This window comes from Lissotriton helveticus, chromosome 5_1 (genome assembly GCF_964261635.1).
Source record: "Lissotriton helveticus chromosome 5_1, aLisHel1.1, whole genome shotgun sequence".
NCBI lineage: Eukaryota > Metazoa > Chordata > Amphibia > Caudata > Salamandridae > Lissotriton > Lissotriton helveticus.
The window spans coordinates 370646924-370672972 of record NC_136065.1 but is presented as its reverse complement, the minus strand read 5'-3'; the positions used below and the strand labels follow the sequence as shown (position 1 = coordinate 370672972).

Here is a 26049-nt window from a genome sequence, read left to right as displayed (position 1 = left end):
AAGCAATGCAGTCTCTCCTTTTCCTTAGAAGGGTGAGGAGGAGCATAGACCACCGGCAAGATGATGCTCTGACCAAGGTGGAATTGGGTCACAATTTTAGGCAGGAAGGATGACGTTGTCTAAAAAAACAGCTTGTCTGGGAAGAATGGTGTATACAGGGGTTGATACAAAGAACTTGAAGCCTACTTCAATGCTGTGCCAATGTTATGGTGATAAGGAACACAGACTTGAGGGTGAGAAGAAGCAGCTGTGAAGCGGCTCGAAGGGAGTGCACATTGGAAACGTAAGGACCAAGTTAAGGTCTCACTGTGGCATAACAAAGGGAGATGGAAGAAACAAATTTTGTTAACCTTTCAAAACTGCATGACAACTAGAGACTTCAACAATGAGGGCTGATCTGTCAACAGCAAAAAAAGACGAAAGGTATCCTTTTAACTGTGCCCAGAGTAAATCCTTGCCAGGCTAGGGATAAAACATATATAACAGACCCCTGCCTAGAGAGGATCTATCTGTCGAGTACTGCACCAAGTCACAAATTTGTCCCAGAGACCGGCGTATACAGTTTTTGTCAAGGAATGACTGTCTGCCAAGATGACATCAACCACCTCCAGAGAAAGGAGACTGGAGCCCTAGGAGGCTAGTTTTGAAACTTCGAGGACGGTTTTAGCCTTCAGGAGTGGTGGTGCACGTTACGCGACCCTGGCAGCAACTTGAAAAAGTTGCCCTGGTTCTAGCGCGCATTAGTACGTCTGCACATGAGGGCTGAATTTATCATTTTTACATATTTTAAGTTCCCATCTGGACCTGGAGAGAGGCCCAGTTACTTACCTTCAGTAACGCCGCATCTGGTAGAGTCTATCTAACCGATATCAAAATTAGACTAGGACACTTGTAACTACGTTACACAAAGTAGTATAGGAAACCCTCATAGACGCTATGTTTTTCGTTAGTGCGGTGTATCTTAATTCTCCGCCCCACATAGACGTTCATGGCATTGGTCATCGGGTTAACTATTGTGCTACATGCCAGCCTCAAGCCTGAGGACCACTCTGAAGCAGCGTAGTAGTGTCCAGAAATGAGTTAAGGTATCACCACACTGAAGGTTTTTTTTATAATAAAAAACAAACCATCACCCAAATTACTAATTTATTCCAACGGGAGTGGTTAGTTGTTAAAAATTGGTGTTGGGTATACTACTAGATCAAGTAACTGGACCTTAGTATATCACTTAAAACATACAGTCAACATGTTTCAGCTCCGTGTTGCCCAGCCGGGTCTGTGGAGCATTCGTCAGGACAAAACAATTTAAAATATACTCACACCTTTTGTGTAGTATGGCAGTGGTATATTTTCGTACCCACCGTATTGTAAATACAAGGTCTAATTTACCTGTAACAAAAACATGAATCAATATTTGATATTGTAAGTATTGATTATCTTTGGCATGTATCTGTTTTTTTATCTTCAACAAATAATACTACACATTTTGTTTTGCAAATGCTTTTTCGGGCATATTCACTATAAACTAGTCATGGACAAAATATGGCGAATCACATTGGGAATACACACAGTGAGGGGAGAGAGGCACATTGTAATCGTAAGTATTGAAATTATTTCGGTAACCACAGATCAGGCGTAAGTCTAGAAGTGTTGGTGTCTATGATGTATTTTAACATTTCAACCAAGACAAACACATAAGTCTATGGAGAGACAAACAATAATAAAGAGATAAACTGTTCGTTTCTATTCGGTGACATTGACATTTTACCACGTAACAGCTGAAAGGTTACCTCGATCATAGCGATATAGTATCACATCAGGGGATTTTGACCAGTTGGTCTGAGGCTAAATTGAAAGAAGAGAGGGTATTTTAACCATTGAAAAATGCTAAAAGTCACATTACGTGGATGGCTCGTGTTTTAGCCTCAGCCTTTCAATTATCTTACCCGCACGGAATGGCGTCTTGCGTGTACTGGTGCTGGCGCTGCCCCCGGACACGGAAACGTGTCAGTAACTTGTTTTTCTATGCTTCGGGTCTCTAACAATGGAAAACGGACCACGCACAATTTCGCTCTACTTAGAAGACATAGAAAACATCCACGATAGAGAACAGACTTGACGGACTATTGACTACTGGTCTCAGGTCTTAGGGTTCTCTTATGTCGATCGATCAATATCCCTGTTCCTCAATTATTTCTAAGAGATTAATGTTTGGCAATTGATTATAGGGTAGAGGATTATAATTATAATAAACTCTCAGTTCGAGTATACTTGTATATATGACCAATGCTATTAAAGTCAACAGGTTGATATATACACACATTTTTTCTATGCAAGCTGTAGTCCGGAGTAATGTGTAAGGATAAATATATATACATCTATTTATGAAGGCATGTTATTAAGGAACACCATCAAAGACATTTTCAGGAACCATAATAAGGAGAATATTTACGTTTTTATGCAAGCTTTTACCCAGAGGAATATGTGAAGGTAAATGTATATACGCTTAATGATGTAAGATATTAATGAGGAACCCCATCATAGACATTATCAGTAAACATTATAGGAAATACGTACATTTTATGCGAACTGGTGCCAAGGGACAACATCATTAAGTCCAATAAGATGAGTTTTCAGACGATTTACCCATCTCTGTTCCCTTTCATATAGGACTTTTTCGGCATTACCACTCTTGTCCTTCAACATTTCAATGATAGCCCATTTAAATTCTTCTACGGTATGTCCTGATTCAACAAAATGGGTGCAGAGTTTTGTGTTTTTCTTCAATCTTATATTACTCTTATGCTCTCCAATTCTTAATTAACCTTTCTGCAGGTCATTCCTATGTACTTCTTGCCACAAGGACAGGTGATCATGTAGATCACATGAGATGAGTTACAGTTTGTATGCTGTCTCTGGGTCCAAAGCAATGTCTCTGTTAATTGTAATGTTTTGGTCATCGTAGTTGAATTACAGGCCAGACATGTTCTGCAAGGGTAGTGTCCTGGAATAGATTAGTAATTTGGGTGATGGTTTGTTTTTTATTATAAAAAAAACCTTCAGTGTGGTGATACCTTAACTCATTTCTGGACACTACTACGCTGCTCCAGAGTGGTCCTCAGGCTTGAGGCTGGCATGTAGCACAATAGTTAACCCGATGACCAATGCCATGAACGTCTATGTGGGGCGGAGAATTAAGATACACCGCACTAACGAAAAACATAGCGTCTATGAGGGTTTCCTATACTACTTTGTGTAACGTAGTTACAAGTGTCCTAGTCTAATTTTGATATCGAATATCTCATGTGGGGAACAGACTAGACACATATTCCTCCTCCCTAATCTTGATTTATATTGTATAAAGCAGCGCACAGCTGCGGGAGAAACTATTAGCCACTCAGAGAAGTGACGTTCATTAAAGTGGCATCATGGAGGACAACCTTGGCTTGAGTTACACTGAGGACGATATCAGTGAGATATTGGCGGCACAACCATTACTACAGAACCAAGATTTGACCCAGGCATTAGCGCAAACAGATGACTGGGAGTGTCTATCGGATAAAAAACAGGATCAAATCAGGACAGCCATTCATGGCATCATAATGACGGAGTACTTAAGATCAAAATCAGCACCCAGAGGTTTGTGGGTTACCAATGCTCCTAGAATATTTTTACATGACTTGGCATTTAGAAGAGATTGGTCTTCAATATCTTGGAAGTGCACCTTGGATTATTTGGTTCTTATAGTTAAAACTGCTAAGAGGTTATCAGAGGCACTACTTACCCAGATACAAATCTGTGAGAGTGAATTAAAGAAAGACATATCACCTACAGTTTTCAAGAAACGACTTGATGAAATCAACAAAGAGATGAATGAGACAAAAGAATATCTCATGCAAAGCAAGCTACAAAAACTGGGAAAAGACTTGAAGAAATTCAGCCAAGAAAAGATGCATCCTTATATTAAAGAGGAATACACACCACCTGACCACAACTCTGATAATGACTCGGAGGGAAGAAACTCTACAGAAGGATCCGAAGATGGATCAGAAGATGCCACCTCCAGAAGAGGAAGGAACAACTTTCGACAGTTTAACAACAGGAGAGGGAACCGATGGCCTAGGAGAAATTTCACAGGTAGAGGTTTCACTGGAAATCAATTCCCTTATTTTCAACCGTTCATGCCTCCGTATGGAGCTTGGATGAATCCTTTCAATCAGGATATGTCACAAATACCTCACATGATGAACCTACAAATGCCAGGACCTGAGAATGGAAATCAACCTCCTTTTTTAGGAAGGGGCCAGCAACAGAGAGGGTGCCGCAAAACCTTAACCTGGCAAGACCAACAGAGGAATATAACGACACGCAGTATGACGACAGAGAAACCAGGGACAAGCAAGAACAGTCATTAATTGTAAATTTGACAGATTTAGATCCTACAGAAGACCAAACGAAAGTCTTAAATAAAGGATTAGGATTTGTACCCACCCCTACCTTAGACACTTTCAAAGTCAAATGCGAGCTGGCTGAATTTTGTCGGCATCTCAAATTGAAAGCATACTTCTCTGGTACTGAACAGAGGATGAAGGAGGGTGATACCAACTTGAAAAGGAAATCCACCTTTAACCCTCCCAACGCTCTAATACCTGTAGAAATTCAGACTTTTTAACAGGCCATTATGAAGGACATCGATGAATTGAATACTGACAAGAATCGGATTTTCCAAAACCTAGCAAAAAATGAGCGTCAAGCACTGGAAACACTTCGTGGTAATGACAGTATTGTCATAAAACCCGCAGATAAGGGTGGAAGTATCGTCATTTTGGAAAAAGAAGGTTACAAACAACAATGTCTAACTTTACTGGCTGACGAACGATTCTATACCAAAATAATCTTAGATCCCACACCCAGACTGCAAAACTCGATCGCAATGATGGTTTATGAGGCGGAGACGAATGCTTGGCTATCAAAGAAAGAGGCAGATTGCTTGATTACAAAGGAACCAAAAATTCCTTTCTTTTATTCTCTGCCTAAAACGCATAAAAACAAAACCCCTCCACCTGGACGCCCGATAGTGTCGGGAATAGGCTTGGTATTGGAACCTTTGTCCCAATTCGCGGATCAATTCTTGAAACCCCTAGTCCAAAGCACTCCTACATATTTAAAGAATACGACGGATCTTTTGAATCAAGTATTGGAGATGCAATTTGATCAAACTACCATGTTACTAGTAGGACTAGACGTAGAATCATTGTATACAAGCCTACCCCAAAGAGAAACACTACAAATGCTTGAAGATACACTGTTTAGGGAAGAGTGGATCTACCAAACAGCACGCCACTTTGTCCTCGAATGTTGCCGATTAGCATTAACTGAAAATTATTTTGAATTCGATGGAGACCTATATTTACAGAAACATGGAACTTCCATGGACAGTGCATTTGCTCCTTCTGTGGCAGGTTTGTATGTGAGTCGTTTTGAAGCAGATAATGTATTCACTGATACTAATCCATTCGTTTCCAGTATTCTCTACTGGAAACGTTATATTGATGATGTCCTAATGGTCTGGAAGAGAGAAACTGATTTGAACCTCTTTATGGACTGGCTAAATACAAGAGATGAATGCCTGAAGTTCACGTTTACATCAAATGACACCAGCATAGCTTTCCTTGACTTAACTATTTTTGTTAAAAATGGCCAGATCGAAACAAAAACCTTCACGAAGACAACAGCAAAGAACAGCTTGCTATCATACAACAGCTTCCACCAGAAACCTCTCAGAGACAATTTGCCTTATAGCCAATTTTTAAGATTGAAAAGAAACTGTAGCCAAAGAAGTGACTATAAGGAACAGGCTCTAGAACTGAGTCGTAAACTTGAGTGTCGGGATTACAAACGAACAACGATTTCGAAATGTCGAAAAAGAGCCAATAACCAACCAAGGCTAGCCTTACTTGAGACCAATAACAAAGAATCAGTTTCAAACTTGGTAACGTGTGTTACTACATACTGCCCGGCGAGCTATATGGTCCAAAAAAATTGTGAAAAAGAACTGGCGAATACTCACCTCAGGAAATCTAGATTGGCCCAAACCAAGATTTGCGAATCGTAGAACACGCAACTTCAAGGATCTACTGGTCCACACACGTCCTAAGAGACAATTACATCTCGAGCGGCAAAGGAACATAGATATGACAATTGTAACAGGACACTACCCTTGCGGAACATGTCTGGCCTGTAATTCAACTACGATGACCAAAACATTACAATTAACAGAGACATTGCTTTGGACCCAGAGACAGCATACAAACTGTAACTCATCTCATGTGATCTACATGATCACCTGTCCTTGTGGCAAGAAGTACATAGGAATGACCTGCAGAAAGGTTAAATTAAGAATTGGAGAGCATAAGAGTAATATAAGATTGAAGAAAAACAACACAAAACTCTGCACCCATTTTGTTGAATCAGGACATACCGTAGAAGAATTGAAATGGACTATCATTGGAAGGTTGAAGGACAAGAGTGGTAATGCCGAAAAAGTCCTATATGAAAGGGAACAGAGATGGGTAAATCGTCTGAAAACTCATCTTATTGGACTTAATGATGTTGTCCCTTGGCACCAATTCGCATAAAATGTACGTATTTCCTATAATGTTTACTGATAATGTCTATGATGGGGTTCCTCATTAATATCTTACATATTAAGCGTATATACATTTACCTTCACATATTCCTCTGGGTAAAAGTTTGCATAAAAACGTAATTATTCTCCTTATTATGGTTCCTGAAAATGTCTTTGATGGTGTTCCTTAATAACATGCCTTCATAAATAGATATATATATATATTTATCCTTACACATTACTCATCTTATTGGACTTAATGATGTTGTCCCTTGGCACCAATTCGCATAAAATGTACGTATTTCCTATAATGTTTACTGATAATGTCTATGATGGGGTTCCTCATTAATATCTTACATATTAAGCGTATATACATTTACCTTCACATATTCCTCTGGGTAAAAGTTTGCATAAAAACGTAATTATTCTCCTTATTATGGTTCCTGAAAATGTCTTTGATGGTGTTCCTTAATAACATGCCTTCATAAATATATATATATATATATTTATCCTTACACATTACTCCGGACTACAGCTTGCATAGAAAAAATGTGTGTATATATCAACCTGTTGACTTTAATAGCATTGGTCATATATACAATTATCCTCGAACTGAGAGTTTATTATAATTATAATCCTCTACCCTATAATCAATTGCCAAACATTAATCTCTTAGAAATAATTGAGGAACAGGGATATTGATCGATCGACATAAGAGAACCCTAAGACCTGAGACCAGTAGTCGATAGTCCGTCAAGTCTGTTCTCTATCGTGGATGTTTTCTATGTCTTCTAAGTAGAGCGACATTGTGCGTGGTCCGTTTTCCATTGTTAGAGACCCAAAGCATAGAAAAACAAGTTACTGACACGTTTCCGTGTCCGGGGGCAGCGCCAGCACCAGTACACGCAAGACGCCATTCCGTGCGGTAAGATAATTGAAAGGCTGAAGCTAAAACACGAGCCATCCACGTAATGTGACTTTTAGCATTTTTCAATGGTTAATATACCCTCTCTTCTTTCAATTTAGCCTGAGACCAACTGGTCAAAATCCCCTGATGTGTTACTATATCGCTATGATCGAGGTAACCTTTCAGCTGTTACGTGGTAAAATGTCAATGTCACCGAATAGAAACGAACAGTTTATCTCTTTATTATTGTTTTTCTCTCCATAGACTTATGTGTTTGTCTTGGTTGAAATGTTAAAATACATCATAGACACCAACACTTCTAGACTTACGCCTGATCTGTGGTTACCGAAATAATTTCAATACTTACGATTACAATGTGCCTCTCTCCCCTCACTGTGTGTATTCCCAATGTGATTCGCCATATTTTGTCCATGACTAGTTTATAGTGAATATGCCCGAAAAAGCATTTGCAAAACATAATGTGTAGTATTATTTGTTGAAGATAAAAAAACAGATACATGCCAAAGATAATCAATACTTACAATATCAAATATTGATTCATGTTTTTGTTACAGGTAAATTAGACCTTTTATTTACAATACGGTGGGTACGAAAATATACCACTGCCATACTACACAAAAGGTGTGAGTATATTTTAAATTGTTTTGTCCTGACGAATGCTCCACAGACCCGGCTGGGCAACACGGAGCTGAAACATGTTGACTGTATGTTTTAAGTGATATACTAAGGTCCAGTTACTTGATCTAGTAGTATACCCAACACCAATTTTTAACAACTAACCACTCCCGTTGGAATAAATTAGTAATTTGGGTGATGGTTTGTTTTTTATTATAAAAAAATCCTTCAGTGTGGTGAAACCGTAACTCATTTCTGGACACTACTACGCTGCTCCAGAGTGGTCCTCAGGCTTGAGGCTGGCATGTAGCACAATAGTTAACCCGATGACCAATGCCATGAACGTCTATGTGGGGCGGAGAATTAAGATACACCGCACTAACGCAACGAAAAACATAGCGTCTATGAGGGTTTCCTATACTACTTTGTGTAACGTAGTTACAAGTGTCCTAGTCTAATTTTGATATCGAATATCTCATGTGGGGAACAGACTAGACACATATTCCTCCTCCCTAATCTTGATTTATAGAGTCTATCTAACTGCAGATTCCTTATCTTAGAATTATCCCCAGGCATCAGACGGTATCTGGATATTTTTTGAGAGCAGTACCCCCTGCATGCCTGTAGATGGCGTTGTTCAGCTCCTCATGGCGTCGTCAGCAGCGCCCACACTGGAAGTGATGTGTGCGGTGCCTATAAAGACGTCTCCCAGCGCACTGATGTCAGTTTGATTTTGCGACTTTCCACGCCAGGAGTGCTTGAGTCACAAAGAATACTGACCACTGCTGTGGAAAACTAGGGTTCTGAAATGGGGAAGCCCTGTCCCTAGAAATCCTTTCGCAGAGCAGAGAGGAAGGGTAGTTCAGTAAGGAATCTGTGACTAAATAGAGTCTCTACCAGCTAAGGCGTTGCCAACTTGTTCATCTGATAGAGACTTCTAGCCCAGATTCCTTATCTTAGGATAGATAACTAACCAATAATCCCCGAGGTGGGTCTGTAAAACAATTTCAAACCAAAAAGTCCTGCAGAACTGAATGGGCAAACTACCCATCCCGACCGACCTGACTATACAGGTAGTAGTATTTTGTGAATGTGTATAGAGAGGCCCACGTTGCTGCCTGGCATGGGTCCAGGACTGAGACTCCGTGCGCTAACATAGTGGTAGCAGCCTGGATTGTGGTGGAATGTGCAAGCAGGCCCTCAGGGGACTGCTTCGTGGCCAATGCGTAGCAGATTCTAAAGTAGTGCAGGATCCATTAGGAGAAGATCCGTTTCTGCACAGCTTTTACCTTCTTCGATCTCACATACAGGCAGAGTTGGTCGTCCACCCGGAACTCTTTGTGCGGTCAAGGTAGAACGACAACGCATTTTTGAGGTCTATATGGTGAAGTCGCCCCCTTCCTTGGAGGGATGTGGCGGAGCGTAATAAGTAAGCAAGATGATGGACTGGCCTACATGAAAGGGAGTGACAACTTTCAGCAGAAAGGAAGCTCTTGTGCAAAGAACCAGCTTGTCTGGGTAGATGTTCAGGTACAGAGGACTGGATGATAAAACCTGAAGCTCACTGAATGTCCTAGCAGATGTTATTGTCACCAAGAAGGCCGTCTTGATGGTAAGGAGCCTGTCAGGACAATTGTGCAATGGCTCAAAGGGAGTGTACATCAGGAAAGTGACAACCAAATTAAGGTCCCACTGAGGCATGATTAAGGTCGAAGGTGGAGACCAAGCTCTGCTGGGCAAGAAAAAGGATTAGAAGGACCTGTGAGGAGAGCAGAAAGAGGGTCAACCTGTTTCTCTGCACACCTGCCACAAATTTGCCCCAAAAGCAGGCATATTTAGTTTTGGTGGAGAAACACCTGGCTTACAAGATAACAGTACAGCCTCTGGGCGGGAGGTCAAAAGAGGTCAACTGTTGCTACTCAATCTGCACGCATGACTGGGGAGTGTTGACAGTTTCAGGTGGAGAACCCTCGCCTGCTCCTGCGACAGAAGATCTTCCAGAAGAGGCAGCCTGATCGGAGGACCGATGGCCATGCTCAACAGCTCAGTATGCCAAACTCTGCGAGCCCAGTCAGGAGCTACATTATGTCTTGGTGCACGTAATTACTGACCTTCTTGAGACCTCTGGGCCGGAGCTGCCTTGGAAATTCCAACACACAGAACTGCTTATATTGCGTGTTCTCTGTGGTGGCGACAGATCTAATGAAGGCTCTTCCCAGTCGAAAGAGACCTTGCACCACTTCTGGATGGAGACACAATTTATGATCTGCTTGGCTTCTTTGGCTAAGATCGCATGCCCTGGCATTAAGAGAGCCTGCCAGGTGTTGAACCGCCAGGAAATACCCGGTCATTCCATCCATGTCCAAAGAAGCAGGGCCTCTTGACAGAGGGTCCATGATCCCATTCCGCCCTGTTTGTTGCAGTGCCACATGGCGGTGGTGTTGACACACCAGAACAAGCCTTCCCTTGATGGAGGGCCGAAAGGCTTTCAATGTAAGCTGGATCGCCCTGAGCTCTAGTAGGTTGATGTGGAGTCTGGATTCCTCTGCTCTGATCTCCACCTCTCCCAGATGACCACCCCATCCCAGGAGTGGAGCATCTGTCACCACTGTCAGATCTGGTTGAGGAAGGGAGAGGGGTCTTCCGCTAACCCAACCGCGGTTCATTAACGACCACTGCAGATCTTCTGAAGTTCCCTCCGAGATCTGAACTGTGTTAGAGAGATTCCCTGATGCTGTGCCCGCAGGAATATATATATTGCACTTGCCATTCAGGAGGATAGGCCTGAACCTGCAACATATCCAGAACACCTCCAATAAAAGGGTGTGTCTGAGAGAGAGTGGTGTGTGACTTCGGCACGTTGATAGTGAACCTCAGTGAGTGCAGGAGGTTCACTGTGGCCGGGAGGAGAGAGAAAACAGCCTGGGATGAGGCTGCCTTCAACAGCTAGTCATGGAGAAAGGGGAAAGACTGGCATCCCATATTTCCGCAGTTGAGCTGCAAGCACTGCCATTACCTTGGTGAACACCAGAGGGGTGATGTTAAGGCCATAAGGCAGCAACGCAAACTGAAAATGCTTATGGCTCACAGTAAACAGCAGGTAACAAGGAATGACGAAGTTTGAGCCCTGCAAGTCCAGCGCTACCAGTCTCCCGGGTCCAGGGAAGAAGGGACTTGAGTGAGCGTGAGCATTTTGAACTTCCCCTTCTTGAGAAAAGCACGTGTCTAGGATAGGGCGAATGTCTCCGACCCTCTTGGGCACTAGAAAGCAGCTGGAATAACCACAACATACTTTTAGTGTCAGCACCCTCTCTATGGCTCCCTTAGCCAAGAGAGACGTTCATTCCTGGCAGAGCAAGGTAAGATGATCCTCCATCATCCTGTTGCAAGCAAGTGGCATGGGTGGAGGGTTAAGTCAACAAGGAGAGGGAGTAGCCCCTTCAAACAATTTGAATAACCAATTGGTCTCCTGTTATCGTCCGCCAGCGGGGCAGGTGATGGCATATCCTGCCTCCCACTGGCTGTTCGTGATGGTAAGCAAGCAATTTATAAGGGTTTGGAGGCTGCGGAGGGGGAGGGTAGTGAAGTGGAGTGGCCCAACCTCTGACTGCCTAACCCATGAGGCCTGCGGGTACCATGTTCTCTGAGACGCAGTGATTGAGAAGCTTGTGTACCACTGTGGCTGGGCGGGTATAGATGCGACACGAAGCCCCTTCCGTTGCCACAAAAGGCAGATTGGTGGTGGTAAGGGGCCATGGAAAGGTCCAAGGACCTGGCCAGAGCTCTGCTGTCCTCAATGTGCTCAAGCGCTGAATCCGCCTTGTCTCGTAAGAGATGGGAGCCATCTCATTTATGGCTTCTGGTCTTAAGTACACCTTTCAAAATGCTTGAAACAAAAATATGAAAAACACAGACAGGAAAACTTTCAACAAATTTACCACCAAGCACATTAAGCAAGCTCTAGTTTTCTTTACCTGCTGGCACCCCCTGGTGACACCACCCTAGCATGGACAGCAATTAGCAGTCTCTTCAGAATCTCCAACCGGATGGATTTCCACTTCTCTGGTGGCCAGATATGAAGCGCAAGCACTGTGTAATAGTGAGGGCCGTCCACCTCAAAGGCACTCTCCACCCACTTCTCCTTTGGCAGCTCCATAAAAGTCTGTAAGTTTTTCTCTTCCCTGGAGGTTGCGCGGGTTCTGGAAAGGTAGAATTAAAATTAATGGCAGCATCCATGAAGGCTGATTCTTCCTCCACTCTACACACCCATGCCCTACCCCACACCCTGCTGTAAAGCTGAATGCCATAAAGGCATCCAGTCGTATTGGCTTCTTTGAAAGGACAAGCTACTTACCACTATTCCTAGGTATACATCATAGGTAGTTCCACAACATTCACATTCACCCATTAGATTTGGGAACACCTTTTAACAATACAGTGATCTTTAAAAGAAATATATATTTTGTGATCTAACTGGCTAACTTTATTTTGTTAATACATTTGAAAAATGGCTAAGTAGTATCAGGATGTTTTTCAGCTTCTTTGGTGGTTTGGGAGAAGACTAGGCTGACAAGTGACCATTAGCACTTTTATTACATCCTGCAGGCAGAGGGATATCCTCTTGAATGTATTTCTCAGTTTCCTGTTTCCCGGCCTATATATAGTTTTACAAGGGGACCGGGTTTGAGAAAGGAGCTTTGTAGGTCTGAAAGGACATTAAAAAAAATGGATTTGCCCGAGATCAATCAGATCTTAAACAGCAGTAATCTCCATTTATAAGAGAAAATTACCTATTATTCCAAAAATCTGTCTGATATGTGTGAGGTTAAGACAGAGGACATAAAAAACAGTTGGTGAATAGTGGTATAATGGGGACTGTAAACATCTTCACTTGTACTGTTAAAGAGGATAGTAATTTGCATTATAACAACCTGTATGCCAATTTAAAGGCTCGTAAGATCCTACTCAATATACAGTATATTATAATTTCTTGACTCTTTGAAAGCTTTTAACAAAAAAAACACTATACTGAAAATGAGACTCAGCAGGGCAGACGGAACCTATAATTCATCAGCTTGTTATAATTAAACTCTCTGTGGAAATGTGGGCTAAACGACTTTTTGTATTGAGGGTGAATAACTATTTATTGTTTTCCCCAAATATTCAAAGGGAGCTGGTAACAATGTATCTGGTAGATATGTTGTCTAGCCGCAAATTCCTTAACTTAGAATATCCCCAGGAGTCAGACTGGATCCGGGATTTTTTTTGCAGCAGCACCTCTGCACGCCAGGGGACGGCGCCACACGACCCCCGCCCGACGTCTTCCATGTACGTGACGTCAGCGAGGTCATACAAGTCCCTCCCGGCGCGCTGACGTGAACACTCTAGCTTGCAATGAGTGTTGAGGCTGAAACTGACAGAGTAAATTTGGCATGATGCAGATTCTGGCTGGATTGGGGTAGGCCAAAGCCTTTTGTGCATCTATTGTGGCTCCCAGATACGCCTGGGTGTTGGATGGCTGCAGATGGGATTTGGACAGATTTACTGTGATTCCAAGATCGTTGAGCAACTGCACTGTTTTGTGAGTGTGACGTAGACAGTTTTTTGGGAGCTGGCTTTTATGAGCCAGTCATCCAAATATAGGAAGATGTAAATGTGTTATCTTCGTAGATGAGCTGCGACTGCTGCCAGGCACTTGGTGGATACCCTGGGTGCGGTAGTTATACCGAATGGGAGTACCTTGAACTGATAGTGCTGGCCTGCTACTACAAACCTAAGGTACTTGCGGTAAGCAGGGTGTATTGGAATATGGAAATAGGAGTCCTTTAAGTCCAGAGTGGACAGAAAGTCACCTTGTTGAAGGAGCGGGAGCATTTCCTGGAGTGTGACCATGTGAAAGTGGTCCAACTGAATGTATAGATTTAGTTCTACGAGGTCTAGTATAGGCTTGAGAGAGCCGTCCGTCTTGGGAATTAAGAAGTACAGGGAGTATACCCCTGCCCCTTGCTATTTTAATGAGACTGGTTCTATAGCTCCTTTCTCTAACAGAGAGATAACTTCTTGCATTAGAAGGGTAAGATGTGACATTGGGTGCGATCTTGGAAGAATATTTGGGGAAGTGTCTGTAAGTTCCAGGCAGTAACCGTATTGAATAATTTGTAAAACCCATTTTTCTGAGGCGATTGTGTTCCAAGCAAGCACAAGGAAATGATTGACGGAGCACTGAAACTTTTCAGACACTCACCCCCAGTCACAGATCTGAGTTGAATCCATCATTATTCTTTTAGCTCACTTCGCCACCTCAGTTCAGACCCAGCTATATGCAAATCAGTATTGACCCTGTGCCTCATGGGAACAGTCCAGCCCGAACTGCCAAGCCATGTCTTCGCTGAACTGGAAACAAGCATCCTGGGACTGGTTTCTGGGTAACACCTTTCATCGGGCAGGCTAGCTTGAAGCCAGTAAGGAACAACTAGGGGCTGGCTCTAATCAGTAAGGCTGAGCCACAGTAATTATAAAACAGAACAGAAGTGCCAATACTGATGTGAACGATTTAAATAACCAATATTCACCCAAATCCAGAACAGAAATTCGAGAGTGGGAATTGCTAATCAATAGCTTTTTATTTGAAAAAGTTTTTGAAGAAATATATTTCACAATTTTGATACATAATACTGAAAAAAAATTCTAAAAACACACGTGGGACATTGATGTATAACTCTACATACAATCATACGTTCAAGATCACAGACATATCACAACCAACCAAAACACATTCACACAGTCAAGGGAACAGCGAATATAATACAATATATATACAAGGTAACTAGAGAAAGGAGCCACGGTCTGCACGTCTTTTCAATACTAATGAAGTACACGATTTTTCTTTAGTACATTCCTATGTCTCTAATAAACAAAATAAAGCTCATCCACAATATTTATGAAGTATGGTTAGAGTGACCATCTGATCTGATCATAACAAACATTTAACTGCATTATGATGATATAATGTAGTCAGAGAGAATGGTTTGATTATGCACAGCCCACAGAATGAGTCCAAGCATAATGCATCCGAGGGAATGGCAAAATTATTTCATTGGTCAAAGGTAACAATCAGATCAGACCAGTGAATACGGTACGCTGTCAGAGAGAGCAGGGTATAGAAAACACAGTCCGAGAGGGACTGATGAGGATGTAGTTAGAGGGTAGGATTTATTAATGAAATAAACAAAGAGGATTGGGTGAGGACATAACCAGTAAGGGTTCTAATGGGAAAGCTAGGACAGAGGCAGTGTCTGATGGGGGCATGCAGTCAATAGGAGAGGTCTGATGAGGCTCATCAGAAGTCTGATGCAGAAACACTGTCAGAGGGATTCAGATGGAGAGGCCTACTAAGGATGCACAGTACTAGGAGATGTCCGAAGAGACCACACATTCAGATGGAGCGGTCTAAAAACATTGATCTCCTTGAAACTTGGCAAACAGCTGCAGCATGTACATGTAAGAAAGACCAAGGAAGATTAATTAAAGTATCAAATACTGACGTGTTAAGGACATAAAGCACAGTGTGAATGATGTACGGGATGAGGTGGATGTTGCTCTCTCTTCCGCCGCCACCAGTATCTGCACTGAACGACTGTTCCATTGCGAACCGTAGGAAGAGCAACTTCATGTCATGCACATTGAGCTGGTACGTTGGTTCCCGCTGTCCTGTGCACTCTTGAAGGTAGGTGTTGTGCCTGGCAGAGAAATAAATCAGAAATGTAATGGCATGATTTATCAACTATCTGCTCCATACATGTCCTTTGTTGTAACATCTCTTTAAAAGGTCGTTCACAATCATGATTGCTACTGTGAAGCTGCCAATGGGCACCTATCACCAGAAGGGAAAATGCTACTTACCAGTATGCATCTGTTCTTGGCATGTAGAGCTGCAGATTAGTACACTGTGCATTAGATCGCCACCTGGTGTTGGGCTCGGATGATTGCAGGTTGTTGTCTTCTTGGAAGAAGTCTTTGTTAGTCCCGATAGGCGACTCCTCCCTTGGACAATACAGATTGTTTTTCGCCATGATGGGAAATGATGGAGTCAGTAGAAGTAAAGAAAGAAGGATGTCCATGCGTATGCATCTAAGTAAGATGAAAACAGGAACGGATACAAGTCCAGGGGGGCGGGAGGGCGTGTACTACTCTGCAGCTCTACATGCCAAGAACAGATGCATACTGGTAAGTAGCATTTTCCGTTTGAGGCATATGAGCTGCAGGTAGTACACTGTGCATCGATTGTGCAGCAGCATCCCCTCTAGCGGTGGTCACCTGTATCCGTTGCAGTGGTTTGAAAGAGAGTTTTAAGGACAGCTTGGCCTTCTGCAGCTTGCTGCTTGGCTTGCACATCAACACAATAGTGTTTAGTGAATGTGTGTGGTGTAGACCATGTTGCTGCCTTGCATATGTCCTCTAGTGGTATATTTCCTAACAAAGCCATAGAGGCTCCTATTTTGCGAGTGGAGTGCGCTCTAGGAGGAAATGTTAGTGTACGTTTAGCCTTTATATAGCATATTTGTATACACTTTACAATCCGCCTTTAGAGATGGGGTTGCCTTTGTGCGGAGGAGAGAAAGCGAGAAACAGTTGTTTACTTTTTCGAAATGATTTAGTCCTGTCGATATAGTAGAGTAGAGCTCTTTTAACATCTAGGGTGTGTAAAGCCCTTTCTGCTACAGAGTCTGGGTTTTGGAAAAACACAGGTAGCTCGACAGACTGATTGAGGTGAAAAGGAGTGACAACTTTAGGGAGAAATTTTGGATTAGGCCTAAGAACCACTTTGTTAGGATGTATTTGAAAAAATGGTTCTTGTATAGTGAAAGCTTGAATTTCACTTACTCTTCTGAGAGAGGTGATCGCAACAAGGAAAGCAGTTTTCCATGTTAGGAATTGCAGCTCGCATCTATATAGGGGCTTGAAAGGGGGTCCCATAAGTCTGGTAAGGACAACATTTAGGTTCCACACAGGAGAAGGAGGCAACCGGGGTGGGATTATCCTTTTCAAGCCTTCCAACGCTTTAATCGCGGGAACTCTGAAGAGAGACAGATGTTGTCTGTTTTGTAAATAAGCTGCAATTGCTGCAAGGTGCAGGCGTATGGAAGAATATGCCAAATTAGACCTTTGTAGATGTAGAAGGTAACAAATGATATTCTGGATGGAAGCATCCAGGGGGTCAATTTGACTATTTGTGCAGTAAATTGTGAATCTTTTCCATTTAGCCGCGTAACACGCTCTGGTAGTGGGTTTTCTGGCTTCTTTAATAATGTCCATACAGTCTGGTGGTAGGTTTAAATAACCAAACTCTAAGACTTCAGGTGCCGGATCGCCAGATTCAGTTGGTGCGGGTCTGGGCACCTGATTTCGCCATGGTTCTGTGTTAACAGAGATGGAGTGAGCCGCAACTTTTGGTGTGGAACTGGAGAGTTTCAGCAGCGTGGTGAACCACGGTTGGCGTGCCCACATGGGAGCTACAAGGATTAGTGTGAGAGACTGTTGTCTGAGCTTGCGCACCACTAATGGAATTAGTGGGAGAGGCGGAAAAGCGTACGCAAATCTGCCTGACCAGTTCATCCATATCGCATTGCCTTTGGACAGTGGGCGTGGAAACCTGGCGGCGAAGGCTGGGCATTTTGCATTTTCGTGGGTGGCAAATAGGTCTATGTGTGGATGACCCCACTGTTGGAAGAATGGCTGAAGAACTTGTGGATGCAATTCCCATTTGTGAATCTGTTGTGACTGCCGACTCAACAGATCTGCTATCTGATTGTGAACTCCTGGAAGGTGTTCCGCTAACAGATGTATGTTTTGAGGAATGGCCCATCTCCAAATGTCTTGTGCAAGCTGGGACAGTTGCAGAGAGTGTGTCCCCCCCCTGTTTTTGAATATAGTACATGGCTGTCATATTGTCCGTCCGGATGAGGACAGCCTTGCCTTGCACGTGAAGTAGGAAGGACTTGAGTGCTAGGAATATGGCTAGCAGCTCGAGATGGTTGATATGGAGTAGCCGCTGTTGAGCGGTCCATTGACCCTGAGTGGTATGTAGTAGGAGATGGGCTCCCCATCCTGTGAGCAATGCGTCTGTTGTGAGCACTACTTGTGGAACTGGTTCTATGAACGGCAGCCCCTTTGTCAGGTTTTTGGTGTTCCACCACTGCAGAGAGCGATTTGTGCGGCTGTCCACCAACACCAGGTCTGTTAGTTGACCGTGAGCTTGGTTCCACTGTCGTGCTAGACACTCTTGTAACGGACGCATTTGCAATCTTGCGTGTAGAACTATGAAGATGCAAGATGCCATCATGACTATGAGTTTCATGAACATTCTGGCTGGGAGAGCTTGTTGGTGTTGAAACACAGCAACTAAGTTTTGAATGCTCTGTATCCTGGCTGTACTGGGATAAGCTAGATCTGTAGTCATGTCTATTGTAGCCCCTAGATACTGATGTACGTGCGAAGGCTGTAGGTGCGACTTGGTGTAGTTTATTGTAAACCCTAAGTTGTGCAACGTTTGGATCATCTGATGTGTGTGTGTGTAACACACTGACTGGCCGATTTGGCTTTTATGAGCCAATCGTCTAGATAAGGGAAGACGTGGATCTGTTGTCTTCGCAGATGTGCTGCTACTACTGCTAGGCACTTTGTGAATACTCTTGGTGCGTCGTCACCCCAAATGGAAGGACTGTGAATTGATAGTGTTGTCCTTCCAGTACAAACCTTAGATATTTCCTGTGAGCAGGATGTATAGGGATGTGATTTCGGATATAGTGTAGCAAGGAAGTCTCCCTGTTGCAGCAGTGGAAGCCCTTGTTGTAGAGTGATCATATGAAAATGATCTGATTGTATGTAATGGTTGAGGGGCCTGAGGTCTAGAATCGGTCTTAGGGTCCCGTCTTTCTTGGGAATTAGAAAATATAGCGAGTAAACCCCCGTCCCTTGTTCCTGTAAAGGAACTAACTGAATCGCACCCTTCTGTAGAAGGGACAGAACCTCTTGCTGAAGCAGAGCTAGATGATCGGTAGACATTGGATGCTGTCTGGGAGGTATGTGTGGAGGGGTTGCTGTAAGTTCTAGGCAGTAGCCATGTTGGATAATCTGTCTTACCCACTTGTCTGTTGTAATGGAGTTCCAGACAGGCAGGAACTGTGTTAGACTGCCCCCTACAGGAATGGAATGCTGCGGGGTGAGCGTAGGGAAGTCATTGCTTAGGGGCAGAAGAGGCTCGAGTGTTGTTATTACCTCTACCTCTGCCCTTGGCATTATTGCCTCTTTATCCTCCTCTATAGTAACCCTTGTTGGAGGAGGTTTGTGTCTTGAAAGACGTGTTAGTGTCTGTTCCAGTTTGTTTGGAGCCGCCCCTGTAAAAGGAGCGACGAAAGGAACCTCGAGCTGGGGTAGACTGTAAGGCCCCCATAGACTTGGCAATGTCTGTGTCTTTTTTCATTTTTTCAAGGGTAGTGTCCACCTCTGGGCCGAATAATTGGTTCTGATTAAAAGGCTAGTTCAAAATGGTGGTTTGAACTTCTTGTTTGAACCATGAGATGCGTAGCCACGCATGTCTCCTAATAACGACACTGGTATTAATAGCCCTAAGATGCTGTGTCTGCGGCATCTGGTGTTCATTTGATGGAAGCGTTCGATATTAACTTGCCTTCCTGTAAGAGGTCAGTAGCTTGATCTTTGTACTGATCTGGGAGGTGCTCAAGCAATTTCTCCAATTGATCATAGTGAGCCCGATCATAACGAGAGAGGAGGGCTTGTGTATTAGCTATGCGCCATATATTGGAAGCCTGCGCAGCTATTCTCTTGCCTGACACATCAATAATTTTGGATTCTTTGTCAGGCGGGGGTGCTTCACCAGAAGTCTGAGAATTGGCCCTTTTACGTGCGTTGGACACCACTAAGGAGTCTAGTGGTAGGTGTCCTTTAATATAGACTGGGTCTGAGGGTGCAGGTCTATATTTCTTTTCAAACCTGGGGTTTAAAATTCTGGTACGCACAGGATCTTTAAAGACCTCAGTAGCATGCTTAACCACTCCTTTGATCATGGGAAGAATTTGAGCAGATCTCTGAGACTGCTCAAAAGTATCTCAGAGAAAATCTTCCTCGATGGCCTCAGAATGCATGGAGACACCATGGTATGTAGCAGCTCTGTTTATTAGCTGGCCAAAACCAATAGTATCCTCAGGAGGAGAGGGTTTAGATGGGTATGAGGGTGCCTCAGGGACATCAGGGTCATTTGCAGGGTATGGAAAGCCCCACCCAGACGCAGGTTTTGTGTATGGAGAATTCCACGTGCCCTCGCCTACAGGGTATGCAGTGTCTCCTTCCCAGTCCCCTCCACCCAAACCATATTCATCATCATTCTGTGGCGAATGTGGTGACAATGGAGACTGTATAGGAGAGGTTTGAGGTGAAATATAGGGAGGAGCGGGAGAAGGAGGAGAGACAGGAAAGGAAAAGTGCAGAGGAGAGGTTGCACAGTCCTTTTTGGCAGGAACCACCGGTGTAGGTGGTGTCGCTGCAGGTCTCTTCTTGATCGGTTTTCGGGTCGATGATGATCTTTTTCTGTTGAGGATCTGGTTGAAAAAGGTCCTCTTGAGGCACAACCTTCTTCGACGTCGATTTTTTGGGTGCCGGCGTAGGTTGTCTAGTGTCCTTAGCCTTGGAAGGTATTAAAGCGTCCTGTGGCTTAGGTTTCGGCGCCGAAGGTGTCGTTTTTGGCTTAGAAGGCATGTACGAGGGCTTGGAGGCTTCAGAATCAGGCTGTGTGTTTTTCGGCACAGTGTGCGGTTTCGAAGCAGGTGCGTCTTTTGGTTTGGGGCCGAAACAGGTTTTGGTTTCGGCACTTCTTTCGGTGTCGGAGCCGAAGGGTGTTTTGGCTTCGGTGCCGACAGAGTCTTGGTCTGTAACGAGGCACCGGAAGGCGGTGGACATTTTTTCGGAGCCGATGTAAGACTCTTGGTCGGTGTCGAGGCACCGGAAGGCGTGGAAGATTTCTTCGGAGTCGAGCCTGAGGGCGGGACTTTCGCAGTAGATGATCGGTCTCGACTGGGCCCAGCGGGCGGAGTGCTGACCTTTGCCTTCTGTTTGGGCGTATGTGTGGCCGGGGCAGTAGTACTCACGCGCTGACCCGATGGAATGGAGTCGTCGGAGTCATCTGCCTCGGAGACGATCAGGATATCTGGTGAGTCTTCTGCGGGAACGAGTGGAACCTCGTCGTTTAAGATGTCTTCCGGTGCTGGAGCTGTTCTCCTCATCTCGTGTCGACGGGCCCTCCGGTCTCGGAGGGTTTTCTTCGAGCGGAAGGAAGCACAGGCTGTGCAGGTCGACTCGTCGTGGTCCGGCGACAGGCAGAGGTTACAAACCTCGTGGTGGTCATTATGAGGGAACTTTGCTTGACATTTTGGGCATTTTTGGAATGGAGTTCTTTCCATATGGTGCAGGCCGCACGGCGTCGATAGGCCCAAAGGCCTACTTGGATGACCGGAATGGAAACTTCGTCGTCGAAAGGTGTCGCAGTCGATGTCGAAGGCAAGTAGTATATGTTTTATGAAGTTCTGCGCGTCGAAGTAGCAGAAAAACAGTTTCTGGCGGCAGCGGAGAAACTTTCATCCGAACCCAGTGGCGGAAAAAAACAATCTGAGGATGGAGCCGATGCCCATGCGCAGTATTGTCCAAGGGAGGAGTCACCTATCGGGACAAACAAAGACTTCTTCCAAGAAGACAACAACCTGCAATCATCGAGCCCAACACCAGGTGGCTATCTAATGCACAGTGTACTATCTGCAGCTCATATGCCTCGAACACTACATTTAACTTTCTTCCAAGAAGACAACAACCTGCAATCATCGAGCCCAACACCAGGTGGCTATCTAATGCACAGTGTACTATCTGCAGCTCATATGCCTCGAACACTACATTTAACTACACAGCTTACTTGACACACCACCTCAGCCAAGTATGTGATATTCCAGATTGATAATTAGTTGCATGGGTGCCAATTCAATGACACACTAGGAGCTGATCACAAACTGATACAGTATGTGCATTAGATTAGCCAAATAAGGCCACTGACAGACAAAAGAATGTACAATAATTTCCTTACTCATTACCTATTTGGTGCCAGCCTAATGGTGCTGTATCTTTAATTAACTATTTCTTTTGAAATCACAAGTATAGTACCCACTGAAGAACTACTTGGTATACTGCCAATAGCATCAATGAAACTTAAACCCTGCCTGTTGTGACCAACTAAGGTGCTCAATAAGCTTGGGGACATCAATCAACTTGTAAGTATAATGCATGGGACGAAATGAATATGTAATGTCCCTAAGGAAACATACTCTACCAAGAACGCATGAATGTGAAAAATTATACCTCCTCAGATACCAATAACAGAAAATGTAGACTTCTTCTCACCTTGCCAAGCACGTGGCAAAAGCAGATTCTGGAACATGAGGCCCCCAAACCGGCAGGAGCCCATTGCATTTGGTGTTAGCATTCTGCAAGGCTGCACTCTCCCATTCTTCTCGGCCGCGTGCGAGTCTGAGAGGACCAAACATGAAGATATCAAAATCAGGTACGCCAAGGACAAGGTCAACACAGCAAATATATGTTGAATACATTACATTCTAGATGTGAAAACCCTCTCAGGGAAATGTGGTTGAAAAAATCTGTGAATATATAAGTGAATATTTGACTTTATAAGACTCCACTTCTCCCGAAGCCCTTTAAACCAACAAAGAGCACAGTGCATAGCCATTTATTTTAAAACTTCTCTTGGGGGAGCGAATGGCAACCAGCAGAGATTCCACTCCTTAATCTTGTTGGCTTCAACCCTGAGATGAGAACAAACCTCTTGCTGAGAGGCAATGTTGAACAAAGTGCTGGATGAGGGAGCCAATACTTGTAATCACCTTATGGACAAGACATTATATCTTCACGGATCTGCTACCTAAAGACTGAAAGGCTCCACTTAACCTGAAGTGGCATGTTCTTGCTGTTGCTGGCCAGTTTTCTTCGACTTCTAAGTGTTGGTGGAAACCCAAAGATCAAATGGACATGTTACTTACCTTCGGTAACGCCTTATCTGGTAGAGACATAATCTAGCCTCAGATTCCTTAGCTTTTAATTTCCGGGGTGTAAGATTTTTCTCTAAGCAATACCCTTACGCCCCGGTAGGTGATGTCTGTCGGCTCCATGGAACGTCGGCAGCGTCGTCCACGCCATTGTGACGTCCGCATCACCTATATAGGCTTCATCATGGCGTGCTGACATCAGTTACTTTATACGGCTTTCCACACCAGAAGTGCAGAGCCATGAAGTGCACTGACATTGGTGTGTTTTGAACAACTAGAACCATTAAAGGGAACAGCCCGGACCATAAAAATCTGTCTGTAGTGTGGGGGAGGATGAGTGGATCGGTAAGGAATCTGCGGCTAAATTAATAATCTACCAGGTAAAGTGTTACCGAAGGTAAGTAACTTGTCCATCTGATAGAGACATCTAGCTGCAGATTCCTTACATTTGAATAGATACCCAAGCAATAACACCCCCGGTGGAGGCACTGCGGATAAGTTTAGACCAGGAAATTGTGCAGGCCAGAGCGGCCAAAAAGGCTGTCGATGCGGACTGGACTGTCCAGGCAGCAGTGCTTGGTAAACATGTGCAGAGATGTCCAAGGTGCTGCCTGACAAATGTCGAGGACTGGAACTCCACATTGCACTGACATGGTAGCAGCCTTGGCTCTGGTGGATTGAGCTCTTAAGCCTTCAAGAGGCTGTTTTTTGGCCAGAGCGTAGCACATTTTGATGCTGAGAATGCCTCATCACGAGATAGTCCTCTTCTGCACCACACAACCTTTCTTTGATACAATGTACCACACAAAGAGTTGGTCGTGCACGGCAATTGTGCAGAAGTTCAAATGGGGCACACATTAGAATGGTGAGCACCAAGTTTAAGGTATTACTGAGGCATAATTAACAGAGGTGGGAACATATGTACAAATCCTTTGAGGAATCTATTTACAATGGGAGATTTGAATAAAGACGGTTGGTCTGGCATCCTCAGGAAGGCAGACATGGCAGAGCCCTGCTGGACAAGGGGCAAAATAAAAAGCAAAAAGTGAGAAAGGGAAGCAGAAATAGGATCAATAAGCCTTTCTGTACAATATTCTACAAATATGTGCCACCGGCAGGCGTACATGATCTAGGTAGAGGGACGCCTGGCCACCAAAATAATATTACAGACTTCAGGAGAAGGCTGAATACTATCAACTGCTGGTGCTCAAACTCCACGAAAGAAGTCGTAGAGTTGACAGTTAAGGTTGGGGGACTCCCCTCTGCTGCTGCAACAGAAGATCCTCCCAAAGGGGCAGTCTGATCAGAGGATCGATGCTCAGTTGGAGAAACTCAGGATACCAGACGCTCTGTGCCCAATCTGGAGCCAGAAGAATGACTTAGGCCCAGTCGCTCCTGATCTTCTTGACCACTCTGAACAGGAGTGGTATTGGCGGAAAGGTGTATAGGAGGCCTGAGATCCACTCGAGACAAAAAGCGTCTTGAAGCGAGAGACGCTTTGGAAACTTTAGTGCGCAAGACTGCTGACAGTGCACGTTCTTGGTAGAGGGGAACAGATCTAACCAAGTCTCTCCCCACTGTTGAAAGAGATGTTACGCCACCTCCAGATGGAGACCCCATTTGTGATTCGCCAGGCATCAACGGCTGCGTTCGTCCGCCCTGGCATTCAGAGAACCTGCCAGGTGTTGAACCACAAGGGATATGCCCTGCTGTTCCAGCCATGTCCAGAGACACAGGGCCTCTTGACAAAGGGTCCATGACCCTACATCGCCCTGTTTGTTCCAGTACCACATGGCGGTGGTGTTGTCCATGAACGCTTGAACCAGCTTTCCCTTGATTGAAAGAAGAAAGGCTTTCAATGCCAAGCACATTGCTCGGCGCTCCAGCGAGCTGATGTGGAGTTCAGTTTCTGCCACAGACCAGAGTCCTCTGATCTCCATCTCTCCCACAAGTGAAACGGATCTGGTCTGGTTGGGGAAGGGAGACTGCTTTGCCTCTGACCCAATTGCAGTTGTTTAGCCAACACTGCAGGCCCTGGGAAGTTCTCTCTGTGATCTGTACCATGTCGGAGAGATTCCTCTGATGTTGCGCCCACTGGACTTCACGTTCCACAGCAAAGCCCGCATATGCCATCAGGCGTGCATTACTAGCAGGATGCAAGTCTTTACCTTCGGATTCTGGTAATGACGTCATAAAAAGAAGTCGAAGAAGCGTGTTTGCTCTCCGACGTCCCCCGTCACTCCTCGGAGGCGGACGAGGGGGACAGGGGCGGCGCCCCTGAGGCTCCTTTGGAGCCTGGGAGTCCCACGGTCTACCCGCCCTACCCGGGTCCATCAGCATCTCCCGATCAGGTGCAAGAGTTTCTTGCTGCTATGGACTGCCTTTTTAGGCCTCGGGCTCCCACCGGCGCACCTTGGGCCCTGCAGTCCCGTGTCCAGATCCTGTCGGCCCGGCTGCTCCGCCAGCGGATCCGGCCTTGGTGCCACAGGATCCTACGCCGTTGGCTCCGGCCAAGGCGCTGCGAGGTGCAGCGTTGCCGGCTCCGGCGCCGCCCTTGCTCCACCCTCGGCGCTGCACTGGGTGCCTTTCGTTCCTCCCTTGCCCCGGTTCCAGGACCATTTTGTTCTGACCTGGGATCCACATAGGGAGGCAGCCGCCAGTCCGGCCCCGGCCGGCGCTGTTCTCTGCGCCGTTTGTCCCTTCTACGGCCCTGCCGCCGCGACTGGCCTCTCCTGTGCCGGAGGCGGAGGAGGACTGGG

General features: G+C 44.7%; 1 protein-coding gene across 11 annotated transcripts in view; it reads right to left on the bottom strand.

The window, feature by feature from the left end:
- The window catches only part of UBR4 (ubiquitin protein ligase E3 component n-recognin 4), a 2329353-nt gene that overhangs the window by 52080 nt on the left and 2251224 nt on the right, over positions 1 to 26049 (bottom strand). For all 11 annotated transcript variants that reach the window (XM_078642504.1, XM_078642505.1, XM_078642507.1 and 8 more), the window contains 3 exons: positions 22632 to 22757; positions 15716 to 15910; positions 12146 to 12370 (listed from right to left, as the gene is read on the bottom strand). In XM_078642504.1, coding sequence (XP_078498630.1) covers positions 12146 to 12370; positions 15716 to 15910; positions 22632 to 22757 — 546 coding nt within the window. The remainder of the gene's footprint in view (positions 1 to 12145; positions 12371 to 15715; positions 15911 to 22631; positions 22758 to 26049) is intronic.